Source organism: Ranitomeya imitator, chromosome 5 (genome assembly GCF_032444005.1).
Source record: "Ranitomeya imitator isolate aRanImi1 chromosome 5, aRanImi1.pri, whole genome shotgun sequence".
Lineage (NCBI taxonomy): Eukaryota > Metazoa > Chordata > Amphibia > Anura > Dendrobatidae > Ranitomeya > Ranitomeya imitator.
Genome location: NC_091286.1, coordinates 241,516,700 through 241,543,316, shown reverse-complemented (window position 1 = coordinate 241,543,316; position 26,617 = coordinate 241,516,700). Strand labels below are relative to the sequence as shown.

The following is a 26,617-nucleotide window of genomic DNA, read 5'->3' as shown; positions in this document are numbered from 1 at the left end:
GCTCCAACCCTAACCCCAACACACCCCTAACCCTAATCCCAACATGATCGATAATCACAACCCTTACCCCAAAACAACCCTAATGTCAACCCTAACCATAACCCTAATCAAAACCCTAAATCCAACACACCCCTAATCCTAATCTCAACCCTAACCTCAAACCTAACCCTAATCCCAATATACCCCTAATCACAACCCTAACCTTAACCCTAATCCCAAACCTAAACCTAATCCCAAGCGTAACCCTAATGCCAACCCTAACCCTAATACCAACCCTAATCCAAACTCTAACCCTAACTTTAGCCCCAACCCTAGCCCTAACTTTAGCCCCAACCCTAACCCTAAGGCTACTTTCACACTTGCGTCGTTTGGCATCCGTCGCAATCCGTCGTTTTGGACAAGAAACGGATCCTGCAAATGTGCCCGCAGGATGCGTTTTTTGCCCATAGACTTGTATTGCCGACGGATCGTGACGGATGGCCACACGTCGCGTCCGTCGTGCACTGGATCAGTGTTTTGGCGGACCGTCAGCACAAAAAAAGTTCAATGTAACGTTTTTTTGTACGTCGCATCCGCCATTTCTGACCGCGCATGCGTGGCCGTAACTCCGCCCCCTCCTCCCCAGGACATAGATTGGGCAGCGGATGCGTTGAAAAACTACATCCGCTGCCCACGTTGTGCACAATTTTCACAACGTGCGTCGGTATGTCGGGCCGATGGATTGCGACGGCCCCGTACCGACGTAAGTGTGAAAGAAGCCTAACCCTAAATTTAGCGCCAACCCTAACCCTAACCCTAAATTTAGCCCTAACCCTAATCCTAGCCCTAACCCTACCCCTAGCCCTAACCCTAGCCCTAACCCTACCCCTAACCCTACCCCTACCCCTAATTTTAGCCCCAACTGCTCTTCTCCTGCCGGCCGGCAGATGGAGACAGATGGCGGGCGCACTGCGCATGCGCCCGCCATTTTCTTTTCCCCAGAAGACGCCGGCGGCCAGGAGGAGCAGCAGGAGGACCCAGGGACACCGGTAAGTATGATAGGGTCCCCGAATCCCCCTATTTCTCTGTACTCATAAGAAATCACGTTTTTTGTTTTTTTTTTTTGTTTTGTTTTTTTGCGATCGCCGGTAAACGGTTAATTACCGGCGATCGCAAAAGCGGGGTGGGTAAAAAAAACCCCGAATCATGTTCTCTGGGGTCTCGGCTACCCCCGGCAGCCGAGACCCCGGAGAAAATCCGACTCTGGGGGGCGCTATTTACTTTTTCCACAGCGCCGTTAATTAACGGCGCTGTGGTTTAAGTACCCTTAGCGGCCGCCGTTAAAAGGCGTATCGGCGGTCGCTAAGGGGTTAAACTTACACATTGTGCACATTACATAAAAAGGAGACCATACACTTAAGACAGCATTCGATTGACAGCTGGATCTCCTGACTTTCACATGTATGTATATTCATGGTTTGGCAGAGTGTTCATGTGCTTTCAATTGAAAGACAGACACTGTCCAAAACACCTGGCAATAACCAATCTCCTCGAAGAAGAAATATGTAAATTGCCTCTTCGGTAGAGGAAGGGTACTAAAACTCTCGTGTCACCTAAATAGCAATCCTAACAGTCATGAGCAACTCTTTAGTGAGCCTTGTCACATGACTTGGGATAGAAGCCAAACCAGAATGTCTATTTGCAAACATGTGTTTCAATGTGTTGCCCCTCATCAGTGCAAAGCAAGAAATCTAATTTGGCTGTCTGAGAGGCCTATCACTGGGTGTCTAAGGGGTAACCGCTCTCCTTGTAGGGAGTGACAGGACAGTGTAACGAGACTTCTAGAACATGCAAAGCCCCTCTAGGAAATTAAATATGCAAATTGACTCTTCAAAAGAAGTCTATTGTCACCTATTGGGAGTAGAAATCAAATCCTAATATCGATTCTTTAAATCAGCTTTGCCACATGACAGGATAAAAGTCTAACCAGAATCTCTATTTGCAGACACATGTTTCAGGGTGTTGCCCCTCCTCAGTGCAAAGCAAATTATTCGATTTGGCAGCTACTTCCAAGAAGTGGTAATAGAGTTTAAGTCCTCTACATCGCTGAAGAAGCAATTTGTATATTTAATTTACCTAAGGAGCATTACATGGCTTATAAGTCTCCTTGGAATGTCAGGCATGTCACTTTCCATAAGGAGAGAAGTTACCCATTAGACTGAAAAAATAAAAGGTTTTAATTCCAACTGCCCATTTTGTATCTAGGAGTACAGTTAAGTCATATATATTTGGACAGAGACACATTTTTTCTAATTTTGGTTATAGACATTACCACAATGAATTTTAAACAAAACAATTCAGATGCAGTTGAAGTTCAGACTTTCAGCTTTCATTTGAGGGTATCCACATTACAATTGGATGAAGGGTTTAGGAGTTTCATGTGCCACCCTGTTTTCAAAGAGACCAAAAGAAATTGGACAGATTAAATAATTGCAAATAAAATGTTCATTTCTAGTACTTGGTTGAAAACCCTTTGTTGGCAATGACTGCCTGAAGTCTTGAACTCATGGACATCACCAGACGCTGTGTATCCTCCTTTTTGATGCTCTGCCAGGCCTTCACTGCAATGGTTTTCAGTTGCTGTTTGTTTGTGGGCCTTTCTGTCTGAAGTTTAGTCTTTAACAAGTGAAATGCATGCTCAATTGGGTTGAGATCAGGTGACTGACTTGGCCATTCCAGAATATTCCACTTCTTTGCTTTAATAAACTCATGGGTTGCTTTGGCTTTATGTTTTGGGTCATTGTCCATCTGTAGTATGAAACGACGACCAATCAGTTTGGCTGCATTTGGCTGGATCTGAGCACACAGTATGTCTCTGAAGACCTCAGAATTTATTTGGCTGCTTCTGTCCTGTGTCACATCATCAATAAACACTAGTGACCCAGTGCCACTGGCAGCCATGCATGCCCAAGCCATCACACTGCCTCCATGTTTTACAGATGATGTGGTATGCTTTGGATCATGAGATGTACCACAACTTCACCATACTTTTCTCTTTCCATCATTCTGGTAGAGGTTGATCTTGGTTTCATCTGTCCAAAGAATGTTCTTCCAGAACTGTGCTGGCTTTTTTAGATGTTTTTTTTTTAGCAAAGTCCAGTCTAGCCTTTTTATTTTTGATGCTTGTGAGTGGCTTGCACTGTGCAGTGAACCCTCTGTATTTACTTTCATGCAGTCTTCTCTTTATGGTAGATTTGGATATTGATACGCCTACCTCCTGGAGAGTGTTGTTCACTTGGTTGGCTGTTGTGAAGGGGTTTCTCTTCACCGTGGAGATTATTCTGTGATCATCCACCACTGTTGTCTTCCGTGGGCGACCAGATCTTTTTGCATTGATGAGTTCACCACTGCTTTCTTTCTTTCTCAGGATGTACCAAACTGTAGATTTTGCCATTCCTAATATTGTAGCAATTTCTTGGATGGGTTTTTTCTGTTTTCGCAGCTTAAGGATGGCTTGTTTCACCTGCATGGAGAGCTCCTTTGACCGCATGTTTACTTCACAGCAATACCTTCCAAATGCAAGCACCACACCTCAAATCAACTCCAGGCCTTTAATCTGCTTAATTGAGAATGACATAACAAAGGGATTGCCCACACCTGTCCATGAAATAGCCTTGGAGTCAACTGTCCAATTACTTTTGGTCCCTTTAAAAACAGGGTGGCACATGTTAAGGAGCTGAAACTCCTAAACCCTTCATCCAATTTTAATGTGGATACCCTTAAATGAAAGCTGAAAGTCTAAACTTCAACTGCATTTGAATTGTTTTGTTTAACCCCTTAGTGACCGCCGATACGCCTTTTAACGGCGGCCGCTAAGGGTACTTAAACCACAGCGCCGTTAATTAACGGCGCTGTGGAAAAAGTCCATAGCGCCCCCCAGAGGCCGATTTTCTCCGGGGTCTCGGCTGCCGAGGGTAGCCGAGACCCCAGAGAACATGATTCGGGGGGTTTTTAACCCACCCCGCATTTGCGATCGCCGGTAATTAACCGTTTACCGGCGATCGCAAAAAAAAAAAAAAGCGATCTCTTTAATTTCTCTGTCCTCCGATGTGATCGCACATCGGAGGACAGAGAAAAGGGGTCCCAGGTGGCCCCCCAATACTCACCTAGCTCCCCCGATGCTCCTCGTGTCTCCCGGTGGGCGCCGCCATCTTCAAAATGGCGGGCGCATGCGCAGTGCGCCCGCCGGCCGGCACCGGGAGAATCTTTGGGGTCTCGGCTGCCGGGGGTAGCCGAGACCCCAAAGAGCACGATCGGGGTCGGTATTACTGACCCCTGTTTTGCGATCGCCGGTAATTAACTGTTTACCGGCGACCGCAAAAAAAAAAAAAAAAAAAAAAAGTAAAGTGTAATTCTCTGTCCTCTGATGTGATCGCACATCAGAGGACAGAGAAATAGGGGGATTCGGGGACCCTAGCATACTCACCTAGGTCCCTGGATCCTCTTGCTGCTCCTCCTGGCCGCCGGCAGCAGAACATGGCGGACGCATGCCCAGTGCGCCCGCCATCTGTCTCCATCTGCCGGCCGGCAGGAGAACAGCAGTTGGGGCTAAAATTAGGGTTAGGGGTAGGGTTAGGGGTAGGGTTAGGTTAGGGGTAGGGTTAGGGGTAGGGTTAGGGGTAGGGGTAGGGTTAGGGGTAGGGTTAGGTTAGGGTTAGGGTTAGGGTTAGGTTAGGGGTAGGGCTAGGGTTAGGGCTAGGGTTGGGGCTAAATTTAGGGTTAGGGTTGGGGCTAAATTTAGGGTTAGGGTTGGGGCTAAATTTAGGGTTAGGGTTGGGGCTAAACTTAGGGTTAGGCTTCTTTCACACTTACGTCGGTACGGGGCCGTCGCAATGCGTCGGCCCGACATACCGACGCACGTTGTGAAAATTGTGCACAACGTGGGCAGCAGCTGTAGTTTTTCAACACATCCGCTGCCCAGATTAGTCCTGGGGAGGAGGGGGCGGAGTTACGGCCACGCATGCGCGGTCAGAAATGGCGGATGCGACGTACAAAAAAACGTTTCATTGAACGTTTTTTTGTGCCGACGCTCCGCCAAAACACAACTGATCCAGTGCACGACGGACGCGACGTGTGGCCATCCGTCACGATCCGTCGGCAATACAAGTCTATGGGCAAAAAACGCATCCTGCGGGCACATTTGCAGGATCCGTTTCTTGTCCAAAACGACGGATTGCGATGGAATGCCAAACGACGCAAGTGTGAAAGTAGCCCTAGGGCTAGGGTTAGGGTTGGGGCTAAAGTTAGGGCTAGGGTTGGGGCTAAAGTTAGGGTTAGAGCTGGGATTAGGGTTAGGGTTTGGATTAGGGTTCGTATTAGGGTTAGGGTTGGCATTAGGGTTACGCTTGGGATTAGGGTTAGGTTTGGGATTAGGGTTAAGGTTAGGGTTGTGATTAGGGGTGTATTGGGATTAGGGTTAGGTTTGAGGTTAGGGTTGAGATTAGGATTAGGGGTGTGTTGGATTTAGGGTTTTGATTAGGGTTATGGTTAGGGTTGACATTAGGGTTGTTTTGGGGTAAGGGTTGTGATTATGGTTAGGGTTAGTGATTAGGATTATGGATGAGGTTGGAATTAGGGTTAGGGGTGTGTTGGGGTTAGGGTTGGAGCTAGAATTGGGGGGTTTCCACTGTTTAGGTACATCAGGGGGTCTCCAAATACGACAGCCAATTTTGCGCTCAAAAAGTCAAATGGTGCTCCCTCCCTTCTGAGCTCTGCCGTGCGCCCAAACAGTGGGTTACCCCCACATATGGGGCATCAGCGTACTCGGGATATATTGGACAACACTTGGGCATTCAAAGTTCTCACCACACATCTAGATAAGTTCCTTGGGGGGTCTAGTTTCCAAAATGGGGTCACTTGTGGGGGGTTACTACAGTTTAGGTACATCAGGGGCTCTGCAATCGCAACATAATGCCCACAGACCATTCTATCAAAGTCTGCATTCCAAAAAGGCACTCCTTCCCTTCCGAGCTCTGCCGTGCGCCCAAACAGTGGTTTACCCCCACATATGGCGCATCAGCGTACTCGGGATAAATTGGACAACAACTATTGCAGTCCAATTTCTCCTGTTACCCTTGTGAAAATAAAAACTTGGGGGCTACAATATCTTTTTTGTGGAAAAAAAAATATTTTTTATTTTCACGGCTCTACGTTATAAACTTCTGTGAAGCACATGGGGGTTCAAAGTGCTCGCCACACATCTAGATAAGTTCCTTAAGGGGTCTAGTTTCCAAAATGGTGTCACTTGTGGGGGGTTTCCACTGTTTAGGCACATCAGGGGCTCTCCAAACGCGACATGGCGTCCAATCTCAATTCCAGCCAATTCTACATTGAAAAAGTAAAACGGCACTCCTTCTCTTCCAAGCTCTGCGGTGCGCCCTAACAGTTGTTTACCCCCACATATTGGGTATCAGCGTACTCAGGAGAAATTGCTCAACAACTTTTGTTGTCTAATTTCTCCTGTTACCCTTGTGAAAATAAGAATTTGTGGGCGAAAAGATCATTTTTGTGTAAACAAAAGCGATTTTTTATTTGCACGGCTCTACGTTATAAACTTCTGTGAAGCACTTGGGGGTTCAAAGTGCTCACCACACATCTAGATAAGTTCCTTAAGGGGTCTAGTTTCCAAAATGGTGTCACTTGTGGGGAGTTTCCACTGTTTAGGTACATCAGGGGCTCTCTAAATGTGACATGGTGTCCGATCTCAATTCCAGCCAATTCTGCATTGAAAAAGTCAAACGGCGCTCCTTCACTTCTAAGTTCTGCGGTGCGCCCTAACAGTGGTTTACCCCCACATATGGGGTATTGGCGTATTCAGGAGAAATTGCATAACAAAATTTATGGTTACATTTCTGTTTTTACACTTGTGAAAATAAAAAAAATGGTTCTGAATTAAGATGTTTGCAAAAAAAAGTTAAATGTTCATTTTTTCCTTCCACATTGTTTCAGTTCCTGTGAAGCACGTAAAGGGTTAATAAACTTCTTGAATGTGGTTTTGAGAACCTTGAGGGGTGTAGTTTTTAGAATGGTGTCACACTTCATTATTTTCTATCATATAGACCCCTCAAAATGACTTCAAATGTGATGTGGTCCCTAAAAAAAAATGGTGTTGTAAAAATGAGAAATTGCTGGTCAACTTTTAACCCTTATAACTCCCTAACAAAAAAAAATTTTGTTTCCAAAATTGTGCTGATGTAAAGTAGACATGTGGGAAATGTTATTTATTAACTATTTTTCATGACATATCTCTCTGATTTAAGGGCATAAAAATACAAAGTTTGAAAATTGCAAAATTTTAAAAATTTTCGCCATATTTCCGTTTTTTTCATAAATAATCGCAAGTAATATCGAAGAAATGTTACCACTAACATGAAGTACAATATGTCACGAAAAAACAATCTCAGAATCAGCGGGATCCGTTGAAGCGTTCCAGAGTTATAACCTCATAAAGTGACAGTGGTCAGAATTGCAAAAATTGGCCTGGTCATTAAGTACCAAATTGGCTCTGTCACTAAGGAGTTAAAATTCATTGTGCTAATATCTATAACCAAAACTAGAAAAATGTTGTCTCTGTCCAAATATATATGGACTTAACTATGTGCACATGGTATTTGCAACAAAAAGTTACGTGTTGGCATTGGCAATAAAAACACTGACATGGATCTTAAGCATTTTTTACATTTGTTTTTACTTGCTTTTTCACTTAACCATTTGAACAGGAGAAAAACATTGCAACAACACAGGAAGAATTGACATGCTGAAGATTTGCAAATAATAATTTATATAAATATGCTTTTATGGTTCAAATCTTCAAGAAGTAAGTAAGCAATATATGCATGATATTTCAGAAATCTTATTCACTTTACTAGCGCTGTAAAATCTTGCGTTTTTTTCTTGGTGGCAAAAATGCAGCACTTGAACAAGCACAAACTCTGACAATATCTACACTAGTCTGGCAATGTTACGACTTACCAGACGCCACACCAAAATACTATAATTAATGACACTGGTCACTATGATCCTTAGATCTTATTGTTGCTGAAGGGGAAGTAAACAGCCAAGCCCATCTTCCCCCTCTCCGCACAGTGATGCTTCCTTTACTATATATGTGCTTAGCGAGGAGTATTTTGACCACAACTAATGCATTATGTGGCCTCTGCAACCATCTTGCTAAGCATTTATTAAAAATGACAGGAACCTTTTGCAAAACTCAAGGTAGACTTAGGCTATGTGCACACGTTCAGGATTTCTCGCAGAAAATTCCTGAGAAAAACCTGAAATTTTCTGCAAGAAATCCGCAAGAAATCTGCATGCGTTTTTGCCGCGTTTTTGATGCATTTTTTTCCGGACATTTCCCAATGCATTTTGTAGTGGGAAATCCGCAAAAAAAACCCGCAAAATTAATGAACATGCTGCGTTTTTTTTACCGTGATGCGTTTTGTGATGTGCACAAAACATGTGGAATTCATTCTAAATGATGGGATGCTTATTGTATGCTTTTTTTTTGCGGTATTATAGCGTTTTTATTGGGAAAAAACACGAAAAAAACGCGAAAAAACAGCAACGTGTGCACACAGCCTTAAGACTAAAAAGTCTGTAGCATCTAACCAGTCTCATAAGGCCATATTTTAGCATATAAGTGGACATAAGATTTGGATACATAGAATCAGCATAGGAGAAACTTTGTAAGCTGAATGTAGCAAAAAATGGAGGACATGGAGCATGCCATTATGTGCTTTACAAACTTTCGTGCAACAAAAAGATAAAAAATGGGCATGGCCAAGTCATACTTATGTCAAATGTACCCTAAATACTGATGTACACATACATGAGTTCAGTACTGGTAAAAGCAAAGGGATTCCTGCTTAGAGCACCACTCCAGCCTGTTTTTTTTATTTCAGCACTGGAGTTGTGTCTCTAATCTAAGTTCTCTGACCCTAGTCTTATAATTATCAGCCGTCGCCTTCAGTAGTTCCTGGCGCCACTATGTTCTTATGCACACAATTTCCAACTGACCGGAAATCAGAGGTAATGGTCACAAGCTCTTAACCCCTTCCTGACATGCGCCGTACTAGTACTGCTCTGCGGGAACCGAGTTCCCGCAAACCGCAGTACTAGTACGGCGGCACGATCGCGCGGCCTCACGCTGAGCGCTGCGGCGATAGCGTGCATGTGTCAGCTGAATATGACAGCTGACACCCCGGAGCAATGCCCACGATCCGCGCTAGTGCCGATCGTGGGCATTTAACCCCACTGATGCCGCTGTCAGTAGTGACAGCGACATAGAGGGGCATCGCGCAGGGACGGGGGCTCCCTGCGCTCTCCCACCGGAATGCGAAGCGATCACGCTTTTCCGGTGTTCTGGAAGGCGTCCCGGATCCAAGATGGCCGCGGGGCTCCTTCCGGGTCCTGAAGTGAGGTGGCTTGCCGGCGCCTGCTCAGAGCGGGCGCCGGAAAGCCTCCTGCACTGCCTGGTGCTATACAAAGTGTCAGATCAGCGATCTGAAGAAATATAGTGATGCCCCACCCTGGGACAATGTTAGAAAGTTAAAAAAATAAAATATAGAATGTATAAAAAAAAAATTCCAAAATAATGAAAAAAACAATATATATTTCCCAATAAATTTATTTATGCAAAAAAAACAAAAAAAACAATAAAAGTACACATATTTGGTATCGCCGCAATCGTAACGAGCCGCTCTATAAAACTATCCCACTAATTAACCCCTTCAGTGAACATCGCAAAATAATAAATAAAAAACGAGGCAAAAAACGCTTTATCATACCAGCGAACAAAAACACGCAATCAAAAAGATGGATATAAATAAACATACCGCTGAAAACGTCATCTTGTCCCGCAATAAAAGCCACGATACAGCATCATCAGCAGAAAAATAAAAAAAGTTATAGCTCTCAGAATAAAGCGATGTAAAAACAATTATTTTTTTATATAAAATAGTTTTTATTGTGTAAAAGCGCCAAAACATTAAAGAATGATATAAATGAGGTATCGCAATCGTACTGACCTGAAGAATAAAGCTGCTTTATCAATTTTAGAACATGTGGAACAGTATAAACGGCCCCCAAAAAAGAAATTCAGGAATTGCTGTTTTTTTGTTCATTCTGCCTCCCAAAAATCGGAATAAAAAGCGATCAAAAAAATGTCATGTGCCCGAAAATGGTACCAATAAAAACGTCAACTCGTCCCGCAAAAAACAAGACCTCAAGACTCGCTGGGCCAAAATATGGATAAATTATAGCTCTCAAAATGTGGTGATGCAAAACTATTTTTTGCAATAAAAAACGTCTTTTAGTGTGTGACAGCTGCCAAACATAAAAATCCGCCAAAAAAAAAAACGCTATAAAAGTAAATCAAACCCCCCTTCATCACCCCCTTAGTTAGGGAAAAATAATAAAATTTTATAAAAAGAAATTTATTTCCATTTTCCCATTAGGGTTAGGGGCTAAAGATAGGGTTTGGATTACATTTACGGTTGGGATTAGGGTTGGGATTAGGGGTAGGAGTGTGGTTAGGGTTGGGGCTAGGGTTTCAGATAGAATTGGGGGGTTTCCACTGTTTAGGTACATCAGAGAGTCCGATCTCAATTCCAGCCAATTCTGCTTTGAAAAAGTAAAAAAGTGCTCCTTCCCTTCCGAGCTCTCCCGTGCACCCAAATAGGGGTTTACCCCAACATATGGAGTATCAGCATACTCAGGACAAATTGGACAACAACTTTTGGGGTCCAATTTCTCCTGTTACCCTTGGGAAAATAAAAATTTGGGGGCTAAAATATCATTTTCGTGGAAAAAAATATTTTTTTTTATTTTCACGGCTCTGCGTTATAAACTTTAGCGAAACACTTGGGGGTTCAAAGTTCTCACAACACATCTAGATAAGTTCCTTGGGTGGGGTCTAGTTTCCTATATGGGGTCACTTGTGGGGGTGTCTACTGTTTAGGTACATCAGGGGATCTGCAAATACAACGTGACGCCTGCAGACCAGTCTATTTAAGTATGCATTCCAAATGGCGCTCCTTCCCTTTCGAGCTCTGCCGTGCGCCCAAACAGTGGTTCCCCCCCACATATGGGGTGTCAGCGTACTCGGGACAAATTGGACAACAACTTTTGGGCTCCAATTTCTCCTGTTGCCCTTGTGAAAAAAAAATTGCGGGCTAAAAGATCATTTTGTGGAAAGAAAAAATTATTTTTTAATTTTCACGGCTCTACATTCTAAACTTTAGTGAAACAATTGGGGGTTAAAAGTGCTCACCACACATCTAGATAAGTTTCTTAGGGGGTCTTCTTTCCAAAATGGGGTCACTTGTGGGGGGTTTTCCACTGTTTAGGCACTGTTATGACCTGGTGGTAAGGACATCAATGGACCTAGTGGGTAAGAGCACACGGAATGACCTGATAGTTACTAATAATATAGGACGAGCTCTGAGACGTGGGAACTCTGCTGACCGCAATCCCTAATCCTATCACACACACTAGAAATAGCCGTGGATTGCTCCTAACGCTCCCTATGCAACTCGACACAGCCTAAGAAACTAGCTAGCCCTAGAGATAGAAAAATAAAGCCTACCTTGCCTCAGAGAAATTCCCCAAAGGAAAAGGCAGCCCCCCACATATAATGACTGTGAGTAAAGACGAAAATTACAAACACAGAGATGAAATAGATTTAGCACAGTGAGGCCCGACTTACTGAACAGACAGAGGATAGGAAAGGTAACTTTGCGGACAGCACAAAAACCTACAAAAGGACCACGCAGAGGGCGCAAAAAGACCCTCCGCACCGACTCACGGTGCGGAGGCGCTCCCTCTGCGTCCCAGAGCTTCCAGCAAGCAAGACAAAATCAAAATAGCAAGCTGGACAGAAAAATAGCAAACCAGAGAAAAACAAGCAGTAACTTAGCTTCAGCTGGGAAGACAGGTCACAAGAACGATCCAGGAGAGAGCTAGACCAATACTGGAACATTGACAGGTGGCATGGAGCAATGATCTAAGTGGAGTTAAATAGAGCAGCCAGCTAACTAATTAACCTCGTCACCTGTAGAAGGAAACTCAGAAGCCGCAGCTCCACTCACAACCACCAGAGGAAGCCCATGGACAGAACCAGCCGAAGTACCATTCATGACCACAGGAGGGAGCTTGACAACAGAAATCACAACAAGGCACATCAGGGGCTCTCCAAACGCGACAGTGTCCGATCTCAATTCCAGCCAATGTTGCATTGAAAAGTCAAATGGCGCTCCTTCCCTTCCGAGCTCTGCCATGCGCCCAAACAGTGGTTTACCCCCACACATGGGGTATCAGCATACTCAGGACAAATTGCACAACTTTTGGGGTCCAATTTGTCCTGTTACCCTTGGGAAAATAAAAAATTTGGGGAGAAAAGATCATTTTTTGTGAAAAATTTTTTTTTTTTTTTTTTTTTTTTTTTTAGGCTCTACATTCTAAACTTCTGTGAAGCACTTGGAGCTTCAAAATGCTCACCACAAATCTAGATAAGTTTCTTAGGGGGTCTTCTTTCCAAAATGGGGTCACTTGTGGGGGGCTTTCCATTGTTTAGGCATATCAGAGGCTCTCCAAACGCGACATGGTGTCCGATCTCAATTCCAGCAAATTTTACACTGAAAAGTCAAATGGTGCTCCTTCCCTTCCGAGCTCCGCCATGCGCCCAAACAGTGGTTTACCCCCACATATGGGGTATCGCCATACTCAGGACAAATTGTACAATGACTTTTATGGTCCAATTTCTCCTGTTACCCTTGGTAAAATAAAACAAATTGGATCTGAAGTAAAAATTTTGTGAAAAAAAGTTAAATGTTCAATTTTTTTTTTTTTAAAACATTCCAAAAATTCCTGTGAAGCACCTGAAGGGTTAATAAACTTTTTGAATGTGGTTTTGAGTACCTTGACGGGTGCAGTTTTTAGAATGGTGTCACTTTTAGGCATTTTCTGTCATATAGACCCCTCAAAGTCACTTCAAGTGTGAAGTGGTCCCTAAAAAAAAATGGTTTTGCAAATTTTGTTGTAAAAATGAGAAGTCGCTGGTCAATTTTTAACCCTTATAACTTCCTAACAAAAAAAATTATGTTTCCAAAATTGTGCTAATGTAAAGCAGACAAGTGGGTAATGTTATTTATTTACTATTTTGTACGATATGACTCTCTACTTTAAGGGCATAAAAACTAAAAAGTTTAAAAATTGCTAAACTTTCAAACTTTTCGCCAAATTTCCATTTTTTCACAAATAAACGCAAGTCCAATCGAAGAAATTTTACCACTATCATAAAGTAAAGTACGGTATGTCACGAGACGACATTCTCAGAGTCACCAGGATCTGTTGAAGCATTTCAGAGTTATGACCTCATAAAGTGACAGTGGTCAGAATTGAAAAAAATGGCCTGGTCAGGAAGTTGAAAACAGGCTTTGGGGTGAAGGGGTTGATGTAAGCCTACGAGCACCTCGTTCTGGCTCTCACAGACTTACATTGAGTAGTGACACCTGGCTCGATCCGGAAGGTCACAACTAGCAGAAGACCAACCAAAGTGGTGCTGATAAAAGATGAAGATAGCAGCTGGTAAGTATAAAGGTACCGTCACACATAGCGACGCTGCAGCGATACCGACAACGATCCGGATCGCTGCAGCGTCGCTGTTTGGTCACTGGAGAGCTGTCACACAGACAGCTCTCCAGCGACCAACGATCCCGAGGTCCCCGGTAACCAGGGTAAACATCGGGTAACTAAGCGCAGGGCCGCGCTTAGTAACCCGATGTTTACCCTGGTTACCATCCTAAAAAGTAAAAAAACAAACGCTACATACTTACCTACCGCTGTCTGTCCTCGGCGCACTGCTTCTTTGGTCTGGCTGTGAGCGCCGGGCAGCCAGAAAGCAGAGCGGTGACGTCACCGCTCTGCTTTCCGGCTGACCGACGCTCACAGCCAGAGCAGGAGGAGAGCAGAGCACAGCGCTGGAGGACAGACGGCTGTAGGTAAGTATGTACTGTTTGTTTTTTTTACTTTTAGGATGGTAACCAGGGTAAACATCGGGTTACTAAGCGCGGCCCTGCGCTTAGTTACCCGATGTTTACCCTGGTTACCAGCAAAGACATCGCTGAATCGGTGTCACACACGCCGATTCAGCGATGTCTACGGGGAGTCCAGCGACTTAATAAAGTTCTGGACTTTCTTCCCCGACCAGCGACATCACAGCAGGGGCCTGATCGCTGCTGCCTGTCACACTGGACGATATCGCTAGCGAGGATGCTGCAACGTCACGGATCGCTAGCGATATCGTCTAGTGTGACGGTACCTTAAGGCTGCCGTCACACTAGCAGTATTTGGTCAGTATTTTACATCAGTATTTGTAAGCCAAAACCAGGAGTGGGTGATAAATGCAGAAGTGGTGCAAATGCTTCTATTATACTTTTCCTCTAATTGTTCCACTCCTGGTTTTGGCTTACAAATACTGATGTAAAATACTGACCAAATACTGCTAGTGTGACGGAGGCCTAAGACTAAAGGTACCTTCACACATAATGATATCGTTAACGATATCGTTGCTTTTTGTGACGTAGCAACGATATCGTTAAGGAAATCGTTCTGTGTGACAGCGACCAACGATCAGGCCCCTGCTGGGAGATTGTTGGTCGCTGAGGAAAGTCCAGAACTTTATTTCGTCGCTGGACTCCCTGCAGACATCGCTGGATCGGCGTGTGTGACACCGATCCAGCGATGTCTTCACTGGTAACTAGGGTAAACATCGGGTTACTAAGCGCAGGGCCGCGCTTAGTAACCCGATGTTTACCCTGGTTACCAGCGTAAAAGTAAAAAAAACAAACACTACATACTTACCTACCGCTGTCTGTCCCCGGCGCTCTGCTTCTCTGCACTGGCTGGGAGCGTCGGTCAGCCGGAAAGCAGAGCGGTGACGTCACCGCTCTGCTTTCCGGCCGCTGTGCTCACAGCCAGTGCAGGAGGAGTGCAGAGAAGCACAGCGCCGGGGACAGACAGCGGTAGGTAAGTATGTAGTGTTTGTTTTTTTTACTTTTACGCTGGTAACCAGGGTAAACATCGGGTTACTAAGCGCGGCCCTGCGCTTAGTAACCCGATGTTTACCCTGGTTACTGGCATCGTTGGTCGCTGGAGAGCTGTCTTTGTGACAGCTCTCCAGCGACGCTGCAGCGATCGACATCGTTGTCGGTATCGCTGCAGCGTCGCTGAGTGTGAAGGTACCTTGAGGGTAGGGAACTTAGACTGATAACTTGCCACAATTTGTGCGATTTGACTACTGATAGATCTCCCACATTCTGCATGTTGTGGCATAATATTAACCAGCTAACTTACAGCCACAGCCAGCATCACTTGGCTTTGATGATTTGTAGATATACTCCAGAAGATTCACATTTACGGTATTTGGATAAGCAGTTTCACTCCTTTAAAAAAAACTGCACTCAAAGCAGTTTTTTTCCTTCTTAAAACCAGTCCAATCAATGGACTCCCTCTGCCATTTACATAACTGATGCAATGAATCTTAGCCCATTTCCCTGTGGGCTTCCAAACAGAAGTGAACAGAGACTAAATTGTACTTTAATCAGCAGTTTATAAAGAATCCATTCAAGTTTTCTAAAAAAAACAAACCAACATTTGTATTTCATTCCTAGACTACATGGGACAAGTGTTCATTGGCTCCCACTAGAAAAACATTTATACAGTACCTCCTGAGGAAAGAAGGGTCCCAAAATGGAGTAACATATCATGGAGCTAAAGTTAAGTGAGGCAGTAGAAATCATTGTTAAGACTTGATTCCTAGACAGTTTGCGGCTGTTGGTGTTATTTTCCGGCATGACGTCAGTGCTCTCAGACATGTTGTGATCTAGAAATAAAATACAAAGAATTAAGATGGGAACACAAGCTGGAGATATAAAAAAAAAAAAAAAAAGGAATGAGGATAGATATTAATCAAATGAATCATAGTGGCAGGTCAGTTTTAGCATTTAGTAAACGTAGCAAAAAAGCCAAAACACAAACAACAAAAAATGAGTGTGGGACTGCACTTTTTTTGCTATTTCACCACACTTGGAATTTTTTTCCTGTTTTCTAGTACACAACACGGTAAAATCAATGGTTTCCTGTGCCGATTGTAAAAAAAACTGATGCACTGGATCTGTTTTTTTTTTTCTGACTGATCCGTTGAAGTTGTTACAGCCGGGAGGGAGGGAGGGAGGGAGGGAGGGAGGGAAGGAAGGAAGGAAGGAAGGAAGGAAGGAAGGAAGGAAGGAAGGAAGGGAAGGAAGGAAGGGAAGGGAAGGAAGGAAGGAAGGGAAGGAAGGAAAGAAGGGAAGGAAGGAAGGAAGGAAGGAAGGAAGGAAGGAAGGAAGGAAGGAAGGAAGGAAAGAAGGGAAGGAAGGAAGGAAGGAAGGAAGGAAGGAAGGAAGGAAGGAAGGAAAGACAGAGACAGAGAAAGAAAGACAGAGAAAGAAAGACAGAGAGAAAGAAAGACAGAGAGAAAGAAAGACAGAGAGAAAGAAAGACAGAGAGAAAGAAAGACAGAGAGAAAGAAAGACAGAGAGAAAGAAAGACAGAGAGAAAGAAAGACAGAGAGAAAGAAAGACAGAGAGAAAGAAAGACAGAGAGAAAGAAAGACAGAGAGAAAGAAAGACAGAGAGAAAGAAAGACAGAGAGAAAGAAAGACAGAGAGAAAGAAAGACAGAGAGAAAGAAAGACAGAGAGAAAGAAAGACAGAGAGAAAGAAAGACAGAGAGAAAGAAAGACAGAGAGAAAGAAAGACAGAGAGAAAGAAAGACAGAGAGAAAGAAAGACAGAGAGAAAGAAAGACAGAGAGAAAGAAAGACAGAGAGAAAGAAAGACAGAGAGAAAGAAAGACAGAGAGAAAGAAAGACAGAGAGAAAGACAGAGAGAGAGAAAGACAGAGAGAGAAAGACAGAGAGAAAGACAGAGAGAGAAAGACAGAGAGAGAAAGACAGAGAGAGAAAGACAGAGAGAGAAAGACAGAGAGAGAAAGACAGAGAGAGAAAGACAGAGAGAGAAAGACAGAAAGAAAGTAAGATAGAAAGAAAGAAAGAGAGAAAGAAAGAAAGAAAGAGAAAAAGAGAGAAAGAAAGAGAAATAAAGAAAATTTTCCTGAAAGGAAAAATGGGTTCTGGGCATGCTCGGTTGCAAAAAAAGGAATCCGTCACTGGAATCCTTCTTCTGATGGTCAGCGACGGATCCTGCGTTCATAGACTTCCATTATAGCCAACGATGGACGACGCAGGATCCGTCGCTCTACATATTTTCGATGTACACAAAAAACGTTAGTATGTACTTTGTCTCCGTCCGATGAACAGCGATTTTATGATGGATCCAGCGCACGACGGATGATACGGAAGGCCAACAGTCACAATCCATCGCTAATACAAGTCTATGGAAAAAAAACGGATCCAGCAGCAACATTTGCTGGATCCATTTTTTTTCTAAAAATGACGGATTGTGACCTCCCTTAGAGGTGGAGCCGCATATTCATTACTGTGATGAGCGGTAACTGTGACCGCTCAATACAGGAAGAAGATGCAGCGGTGGAAGAAGCAGGGACACAGCGCCAAGAGCAGGTAAGTATACGGGGAGAGGGAGCGCAGCGCTGCGCGATATTTACCTCTCCTCGGTCCGGTGGGGCTCCGTCTTCAGCGTCCTCTGGCTGTGACGCTCAGGTCAGAGGGCGCGGTGACATAGTCAGTGTGCGCCCTCTGCTGAACGTCAGTGTCGAAGACGGAGCCGCACGAGGAGCAGGTAACTATTGAAAGTGCCGGGGGTCCTGAGCGAAGAGAGGTAAGTGATTTTTTTTTTTAATCGCAGCAAAAGCATATGGGGCAAGTGACTGTACGGTGCATCTTATGGGGCCATAACACTTGTGCAGCACTATAATGGGGCAAGTGACTATACAGAGCATCTTATGGGGCCATAACGCTTGTGCAGCACTATATGGGGCAAGTGGCTATACGGAGCATTTTATGGGGCCATAATGCTTGTGCTGCACTATTTGGGGCAAGTGGCTATACGGAGCATCTTATGGGGCCATAACACTTGTGCAGTAATATATGGGGCAAGTGGCTATACGGAGCATCTTATGGGGCCATAACACTTGTGCAGCACTATATGGGGCAAGTGACTGTACGGAGCATCTTATGGGGCCCTTATTACCCTTTATGCAGGATTATATGGGGCATATTTTAATACGGAGCATCTAATGGGGCCCATCAAACTTCATGGAGCATTATATGGGGCTCCTGATTCAATATTGATATTCAAAAACACTTAACCTACTGATGTCTCAATTAATTTTACTTTTATTGGTATCTATTTTTATTTTTGACATTTACCGGTAGCTGCTGCATTTTCCACCCTAGGCTTATACTCGAGTCATTAAGTTTTCCCAGTTTTTTGTGGCAAAATTAGGGGGGTCGGCTTATACTCGGGTCGGCTTATACTCGAGTAGGCTTATACTCGAGTATATACAGTATATTTTTCCATGTAGTTGAAAAGTGGGCCCGTAGTATTGTTTACTAGTTGGCCCTTGGCTACACAGTCCAACACTGTATACATTGCTCATTGGCTAGTGGCATTTCTATTTATATACTCATCTCTGAGCTGATTACTGCAGGTTTAATCTATTATTTATATGCACATCTCTGACATTACTACTGCGGCATTAAAGGGAACCTGTCACCAGAATAAACACTATTAACCTGCAGAAATGGGTTTAGTCTGCAGGTTAATAGCAATACTAACCTGCCTGGTGCTTGCCCGTAGCTTAACTCTGCAGAAAGAAAATTTATTTTATTCCCCCTGTAGGCGCTGGTTCAGTCACTGCTCTAAGCATACAGAGCGGTGCCTGAACCTATGATTGTAACCAGAACGCTGCTGGGCGAAATAAAGTTAATTTTCTCTCCACGGCTTTTGGCTAAGTGTGGGCTGATTAGAAACACTATTAACCCCATATCTAAAGGTTAATAGCGTTTTTACAGCTGACAGGTTCCCTTTAAATTACTGTTATGTGACATATGGTCCACATTTTGTGTTTGCACCAGCAACAGCACTTCTCCATGCCTTTGTAAGTTGTCAGGGTGTTTCCATGTTCTTAATCTTGGGGGATAACCTTCATTTCAATGAAGGATTTTTATATAGTACTAGATGGTAGCCCGATTCTAACGCATTGGGTATTCTAGAATATGTACCGTATTTTTCGGACTATAAGACGCACCCAGGTTTAAGAGGTGGAAAATAGGGAAAATAATATTTGAAGCAAAAAAATGTGGTAAGATATTTAATAACATACTATTATATGTGGTGTTATTATATATAATAGCATGTTACTATGTTGGAAGCTGCGGGACCAGTGTGGTGTCTGTGAAGTATTATATGAAGACGCTGGAGGGTGAGCATAAAAATGGGGGCACAGGGCTTATATTGAAAGCACCACTCCAGCACTGCAAAATAACACTGGAGTGCTGTTTTAAAATCCCATGGGAGAACTATAACTCCCAGCATGTCCTGCAGATCCTACGGCATGCTGGGAGTTATAGTTCACCAAAGGAGTGGCAGAGTGCTTTATTTTGTGTTGTAAAGACTAACCTCTTAATTGTGCTAGCAAACCAGCCACACTGCGGTGAGGTAAAAGCTGGAGCATCCCATGACTGCACACACAGAGCCCTCCCTCTTGTTGCCTTTCCACAGCACAGGTCATAAGAGGAAGCTTGCAGATTCTAGTGCGGTGTCTGAAGGACCTGTGATGACCTCAGAAGAGGGAGGGCTCTGTGCTGTCATGTGATGCTCCAACCCGCCCATTTCATGACATCACACAGGTCCTTATGCCCAGTACTAAGCATCCAGCCCAGGCAGGTATTCAGCAATCTTGTCTCCCCTGCCCCCTGCTGCTGCCCCCTCCTCCACCAGAGTCAGCTGGGGAAACCATGTGTGTCCTCTGCTTAAGTGAAGTATTCATTTGCTGCTCCCTGCTCACTGCTCAGCTGACAGGTGGGCGGGGAAGCGGCTAATGAATATTCACTGCACTTAATCATCGGGACATGTGGTTTCCCCAGCACTGATTCAGGCAGCAGGGACATTTTTCTGCCTAATGAAAGTGGGATCACAGTGCCTCTGCCCCCTCCACACGTTACATCCATACCATAAGATGCACCCACACTTTCCTCCCAAATTTGGAGAAAAAAAAGTGCGTCTTATGGTCGGAAAAATACGGTATGTAGTTTATTTATGAAGATTTTAGAATAATACATTGAATACACAGGATTCAGCCGGCCGCGACCAATTAGCGAAGCGCGGTTCAAATCCCGTGCCAATTCGCGGCCGGACTGTGCCTGTCGCTGATTGTTCGCGGTCGGCCACGTAGTATATAGCACAGCCACGTAGTATATTCCACGCAGTATATTGCGCAGCCCACGCAATATATTGCGCAGCCCACGCAGTATATTGCGCAGCCCACGCAGTATATTGCGCAGCCCACGCAGTATATTGCGCAGCCCACGCAGTATATTGCGCAGCCCACGCAGTATATTGCGCAGCCCACGCAGTATATTGCGCAGCCCACGCAGTATATTGCGCAGCCCACGCAGTATATTGCACAGCCCACGCAGTATATTGCAATGTGGGCATCATATCCCTGTTAAAAAAAAAGTATTAAAATAAAAAATAGTTATATACTCACCTTCCGTTGGCCCCCGGATCATGGCGAAGCAGTTACCGGCGCTCCTCGCGTGCTCCGGTCTCAAGAGTGCATTGCGGTCTCGCGAGACCGCTACGTCATCATCTCGCGAGATAGCAATGCATGGAGCGGGCACCGGAACATCGCGAGCAGCGGGAAAGGCCTGTTGTGGATCCGAGGAGCCGACGGACGGTGAGTATATAACGATTTTTTACTTTTTTTATTATTTTTAACATTAGATATTTTTACTATTGATGCTGCATAGGCAGCATCAATAGTAAAAAAAAGTTAGTCACACAGGGTTAATAGCAGCGCTAACGGAGTGCGTTACACCGCGGCATAACGCGGTGTAACGCAGCCATTAACCCTGTGTGAGGGCTGACTGGAGGGGATTATGGAGCGGGCGCTGACTGCGGGGAGGAAGGAGCGGCCATTTTGCGGCCGGACTGTGCCTGTTGCTGATTTTGCAACGACCAATCAGCGACTTGGATTTCCATGACAGACAGAGGCCGCGACCAATGAATATCCGTGACAGACAGACAGAAAGACTGAAGTGACCCTTAGACAATTATATAGTAGATTTACATTTGATCTGGTTATATTCCTATGACTTTTAGGCATCATCTGGGTGTTCAGTGCTTCTTTATTGTGCACTTCATCATGAACCCGATCAGCCATGAGGAAGACTCGTGCCCTGGAAGAAGTATCTACATAATACGGTGGCATAAAAAGGCGGAATGCTGGGGACACAAAGCTTTGAGCTACGTTCACACGTTCAGGTTTTTTTGCTGCTTTTTTATGAAAACTAAAAGCTTTTTACAGTATCTGCAAATCTCTGGAACAGCAGGATGTGAATTGTTTTTGTGATTATAAACCATAATGTCCTCACATGAACCTCTCAGTTAGGATTAGTGCAGTTTAAAGGGAACCGGTCACCTCGTTTTTTCAGATTGAGATAAAAATACTGTTAAATAGGGCCTGCGCTGTGCGTTACAATAGTGTACCCTGATTCCCCACCTATGCTGCGAAATACATTACCAAAGTCGCCGTTTTCGCCTGTCAATCAGGCTGGTCAGGTCAGGTGGGCGTGGTGACATTGCTGTTTCTTCCCCAGCTTTCCGTTGGTGGCGTAGTGGTGTGCGCATGTCCAAGTGCCGAATCCACTGCGCGCAGGTGAAGAAAAAGCGCGCGATCTGCGCTATTACCCTTGTCATCGGTGGGGGCGGCCATCTTCCTGAGGCCGCGCGTGCGCAGATGGAGTGCTCTGCTGCACGGGGCTTCAGGAAAATGGCCGTGGGATGCTGCGCGTGCGCAGATGGAGATCGCGGCGGCCATTTTCCCAAAGCAGAGTTTGCATCTGTACTGCAGTGCGCAGGCGCCGGGCCTCTCTGACCTTTCCGGCGCCTGCAGTACATTGCTCTGCCCTCAACAGGGCAAACAAAGTACGCCTGCGCCGGAGCCGTGGCTGAAGATCAGAAGAGGACGTCTTGGAATGAAGATGGGAGGCGCCGGAGCGGACCAGAGACATCCATTTGACCGGACCAGCAGCGGGACCGCCCCTGGGTGAGTATAATATAACGTCTTTTTCTCCTCTTTCAGGTAACATCGGGGGCTTATCTACAGCGTTACAGAATGCTGCATATAAGTCCCCGATGACTGTGAGCTTACCTCACCCGCGATTTTCGGGGTGACAGGTTCCCTTTAAATGCTTTGAAATATATTCATGATGTCCTTGAACCAAAGCTCATCCCATCAACTCGTGACCTTGGCGAGGGACAGACTGAAATTATTTTTCAACAGGATGGAGCACCATGTCACACGGCAAGGCAAAGTCTTAAATGGTTTGAAAGCAAACACACTTCTGTGCTTTCATGGCCAGGAAACAGTCCTGATCTGAACCCTATCGATAATCTGAGGTCAAGATTAAAGCGATTGGTTTGTAGTAAGCGACTGAACAACAAACAGGCATTGAATGCAGCTGTTATCAGTTCCTGGTACCATGTTATAACCACAGAGAACCTGAGAAGTTTTGTTGAATTAACCCCTCTCTGACCTTAGATGTACTATCCCGTCGAGGTGACCTGGGCCTATTTGACCCTCGACAGGATAGTACGTCATAGCGACCAGCCGCACTCACGGGGGGGGGGGGGGAGCGCGGCCGGGTGTCAGCTGACTATCGCCGCGTCCGTAACGACCCCACCTATAAAACTATATCACTAGTTAACCCCTTCAGTGAACACCGTAAAAAAAAAAAAACCGCTTTATTCTCATACTGCCAAACAAAAAGTGGAATAACACGCGATCAAAAAGACTGATATAAATAACCATGGTACCGCTGAAAACGTCATCTTGTCCCGCAAAAAATGAGCCGCCATACAGCATCATCAGCAAAAAAATAAAAAAGTTATAGTCCTCAGAATAAAGACATGTAAAAATAATTATTTTTTCTATAAAATAGTTTTTATCGTATAAAAAGTGCCAAAACATAAAAAAAATGATATAAATGAGGTATCACTGTAATCGTACTGACCCGAAGAATAAAACTGCTTTATCCATTTTACCAAACGCGGAACGGTATAAACGCCTCCCCAAAAAGAAATTCATAAATAGCTGGTTTTTGGTCATTCTGCCTCACAAAAATCGGAATAAAAAGCGATCAAAAAAAGTCACGTGCCCGAAAATGTTACCAATAAAAACGTCAACTCGGCCCGCAAAAAAACAAGACCTCCCATGACTCTGTGGACCCAAATATGGAAAAATTATAGCTGTCAAAATGTGGTAACGTAATAAATATTTTTTGCAAAAAAAAGCGTCTTTTAGTGTGTGACGGCTGCCAGTCATAAAAATCCGCTAAAAAACCCCAATTAAAGTAAAGTAAGTAGTTAGGGAAAAAATAAAAAAAATGTATTTATTTCCATTTTCCCATTAGGGTTAGGGCTAGGGCTAGGGTTAGCTGTGATCGGATGATCGCAGCTGCTAGTCTCCCAAGGAGACTATTGAAGCATGTAAAAACTAAAAAAAGTTTTTAAAAAATAAAACAAATAAAAAAAAAAATCCACATATTTGGTATCACAGTGTTCAGAATCTCCCGATCACTATATAAAAATAATTAATCCAATCAGTAAACGGCATAACGAGAATAAAAAAAAAATAAAAAAATTACTTTTTTGGTCGCTGCAACATTGCACTAAAATGCAATGATGCATCTACTCCAAATGGTGTCAATAAAATAGTCAGTTCAATGTGCAAAAAACAAGCCCTAATGCAGCCCCAGATATTGAAAAATGGAGAGGCTACAGGTCCTTGAAAGTGGCAACTTTTTTGTTTTTGAGGCTATGTGCACACGTTGCGGATTAGCCGTAGGGTATGTTTCCACGTTCAGGATTGCATCAGGATTTACCTGCATAATATCCTGACCAAATCTGCACCTGAGGTCACTGGCAGGTCACCTGCGCTGTCCTTCCGTTTTTTCTGCAATGTAAGGGTACCGTCACATTTAGCGACGCTGCAGCGATCTAGACAACGATGCCGATCGCTGCAGCGTCGCTGTGTGGTCGCTGGAGAGTTGTCACACAGACAGCTCTCCAGCAACCAACTATGCGAAGTCCCCTGGTAACCAGGGTAAACATCGGGTTACTAAGCGCAGGGCCGCACTTAGTAACCCGATGTTTACCCTGGTTACCAGTGCTAATGTAAAAAAAAAAAAAACACTACATACTTACATTCCGGTGTCTGTCCTCAGGCGCTGTGCTTCTCTGCACTGTCAGCGCTGGCCAGCCGTAAAGCACAGCGGTGACGTCACCGCTGTAATTTGCTTTACGGCCGGCGCTGACAGTGCAGGGAAGCAGAACGCCGAGGGACGCGACAGACAGCGGAAGGTAAGTATGTAGTGTTTTTTTTTTTTTTACATTTACACTGGTAACCAGAGTAAACATCGGGTTACTAAGTACGGCCCTGCGCTTAGTAACCCGATATTTACCCTGGTTACCAGTGAAGACATCGCTGAATCGGCGTCACACACGCCGATTCAGTGATGTCTGCGGGAGATCCAGCGACGAAATAATGTTCTGGACTTTCTGCTCCGACCAACAATGTCACAGCAGGATCCAGATCGCTGCTGCCTGTCAAACACAACGATATCGCTAGCCAGGACGCTGCAAAGTCACGGATCGCTAGCGATATCGTTGTGAAGTTGGTCAGTGTGACGGTACCTTAAGGACATGCTGCGTTCTTAAAAGACGTGGCGCATGTCCGTTTTCGCGGGTATGCTGCATGCGTCTTTGAATGTATAGTGGAGACGGCATTTCATGAAATCCCCTCCACTATGCTGTAACATCTGGACGCTGCATTTTGACGCTGCGGCTCTACGCAGCGTAAAAAACGCAGCGTTTCCTGAACGTGGAAACATAACCTAAGGAATTTCTTGTGTGGATTCTGCATCTCTTGGCAGAAAACGCAGCTGCGGATTTGTCGCATTTGTTGTGCGGTTTTGCTGCGTTTTTTTACCCCTGCGGATTTCTATAATTTAATGGGTACAAAAAAACGCTGCAGATCTGCAAAAAAATAAGTGACATGCTCCTTTTTTTAATCCGCAGCGTTTCCGCACAGCGTTTTTTTTTTTCTCATTGATTTACATTGTGCCGTAAATCAATCGCGGATCTGCAGCGTTTCTGCACCTCAAAAAAACGCTGCGGATCCGCACAGAATCCGCAACGTGTGCACATAGCCTCAAACGTTGGATTTTTTTTCCACCGCCCAAAGTAAGAACCTATACATGTTTTGTATCTGCAAAATTGGAATTGCCTGGAGAATCATATCGGCGGGTCAGTTTTAGCATTTAGTGAATATGATTAAAAAAAAAAAAAAAAAAAAACAATTACGGAATTGCACTTTTTTTGGCAATTTCACCGCGCTTAGAATTTTTTTCCTGTTTTCCATTACACGATATGGTAAAACCAATGGTGTCGTTCAAAAGTACAACTCGTCCCGCAAAAAAAAAAAAAAGCCCTCACGTGGCCATATTGGCGGAAAAATAAAAAAAAGTTATGGCTCTGGGAAGGAGGGGAGCGGAAACAAAATTGGAAAACCCCAAGGTGGTGAAGGGGTTAATGGTCTGCCCAGTGTATTATTATTCTTATATATATAGAAGCAGAGGTGCAGCTGGGGATGTAATATGTAGAGCTGCACAGTGGGCCCCCACAGGCAGTCACTGGGGGCCACTATTGCTCCTGGGGGCCAGGACACTTCCATCTTAGCAGTAATATACCATGTATGGCTGCAGGGTGAGGGATTCTCCTTTCCTCTCCCCATCTTCCTCATTGAAACGTGTGGGCTGAGAAGACCCCAGAGCTGCTGCTGTCGCCAGGCTAGTGTCCCCGCCACCCCGAGACCCCCACCTCACTTACTTGTCCGTGCACGGTGCCCGGCTGAGGTTAGTGTCCCCGCTACCCCGAGACCCCCACCTCACTTACTTGTCCGTGCACGGTGCCCGGCTGAGGCTAGTGTCCCCGCTACCCCGAGACCCCCACCTCACTTACTTGTCCGTGCACGGTGCCCGGCTGAGGCTAGTGTCCCCGCCACCCCGAGACCCCCACCTCACTTACTTGTCCGTGCACGGTGCCCGGCTGAGGCTAGTGTCCCCGCCACCCCGAGACCCCCACCTCACTTACTTGTCCGTGCACGGTGCCCGGCTGAGGTTAGTGTCCCCGCCACCCCGAGACCCCCACCTCACTTACTTGTCCGTGCACGGTGCCCGGCTGAGGCTAGTGTCCCCGCCACCCCGAGACCCCCACCTCACTTACTTGTCCGTGCACGGTGCCCGGCTGAGGCTAGTGTCCCCGCCACCCCGAGACCCCC

General features: G+C 44.9%; 1 protein-coding gene across 2 annotated transcripts in view; it reads right to left on the bottom strand.

Annotated features, from left to right (window-relative positions):
* The window catches only part of SLC18B1 (solute carrier family 18 member B1), a 72,563-nt gene that overhangs the window by 44,639 nt on the left and 1,307 nt on the right, over positions 1-26,617 (bottom strand). Inside the window, exons 1-2 of one of the 2 annotated variants that reach the window (XM_069726004.1) lie at positions 26,167-26,183; positions 15,762-15,919 (exon numbers count right to left, since the gene is read on the bottom strand). In XM_069726004.1, the coding sequence (XP_069582105.1) occupies positions 15,762-15,911 (150 nt within the window). In that variant the 5' untranslated portion in view covers positions 15,912-15,919; positions 26,167-26,183. Of the gene's footprint in view, positions 1-15,761; positions 15,920-26,166; positions 26,184-26,617 lie in introns of those variants that run through there. The other variant, XM_069726003.1, reaches the window with a different exon arrangement.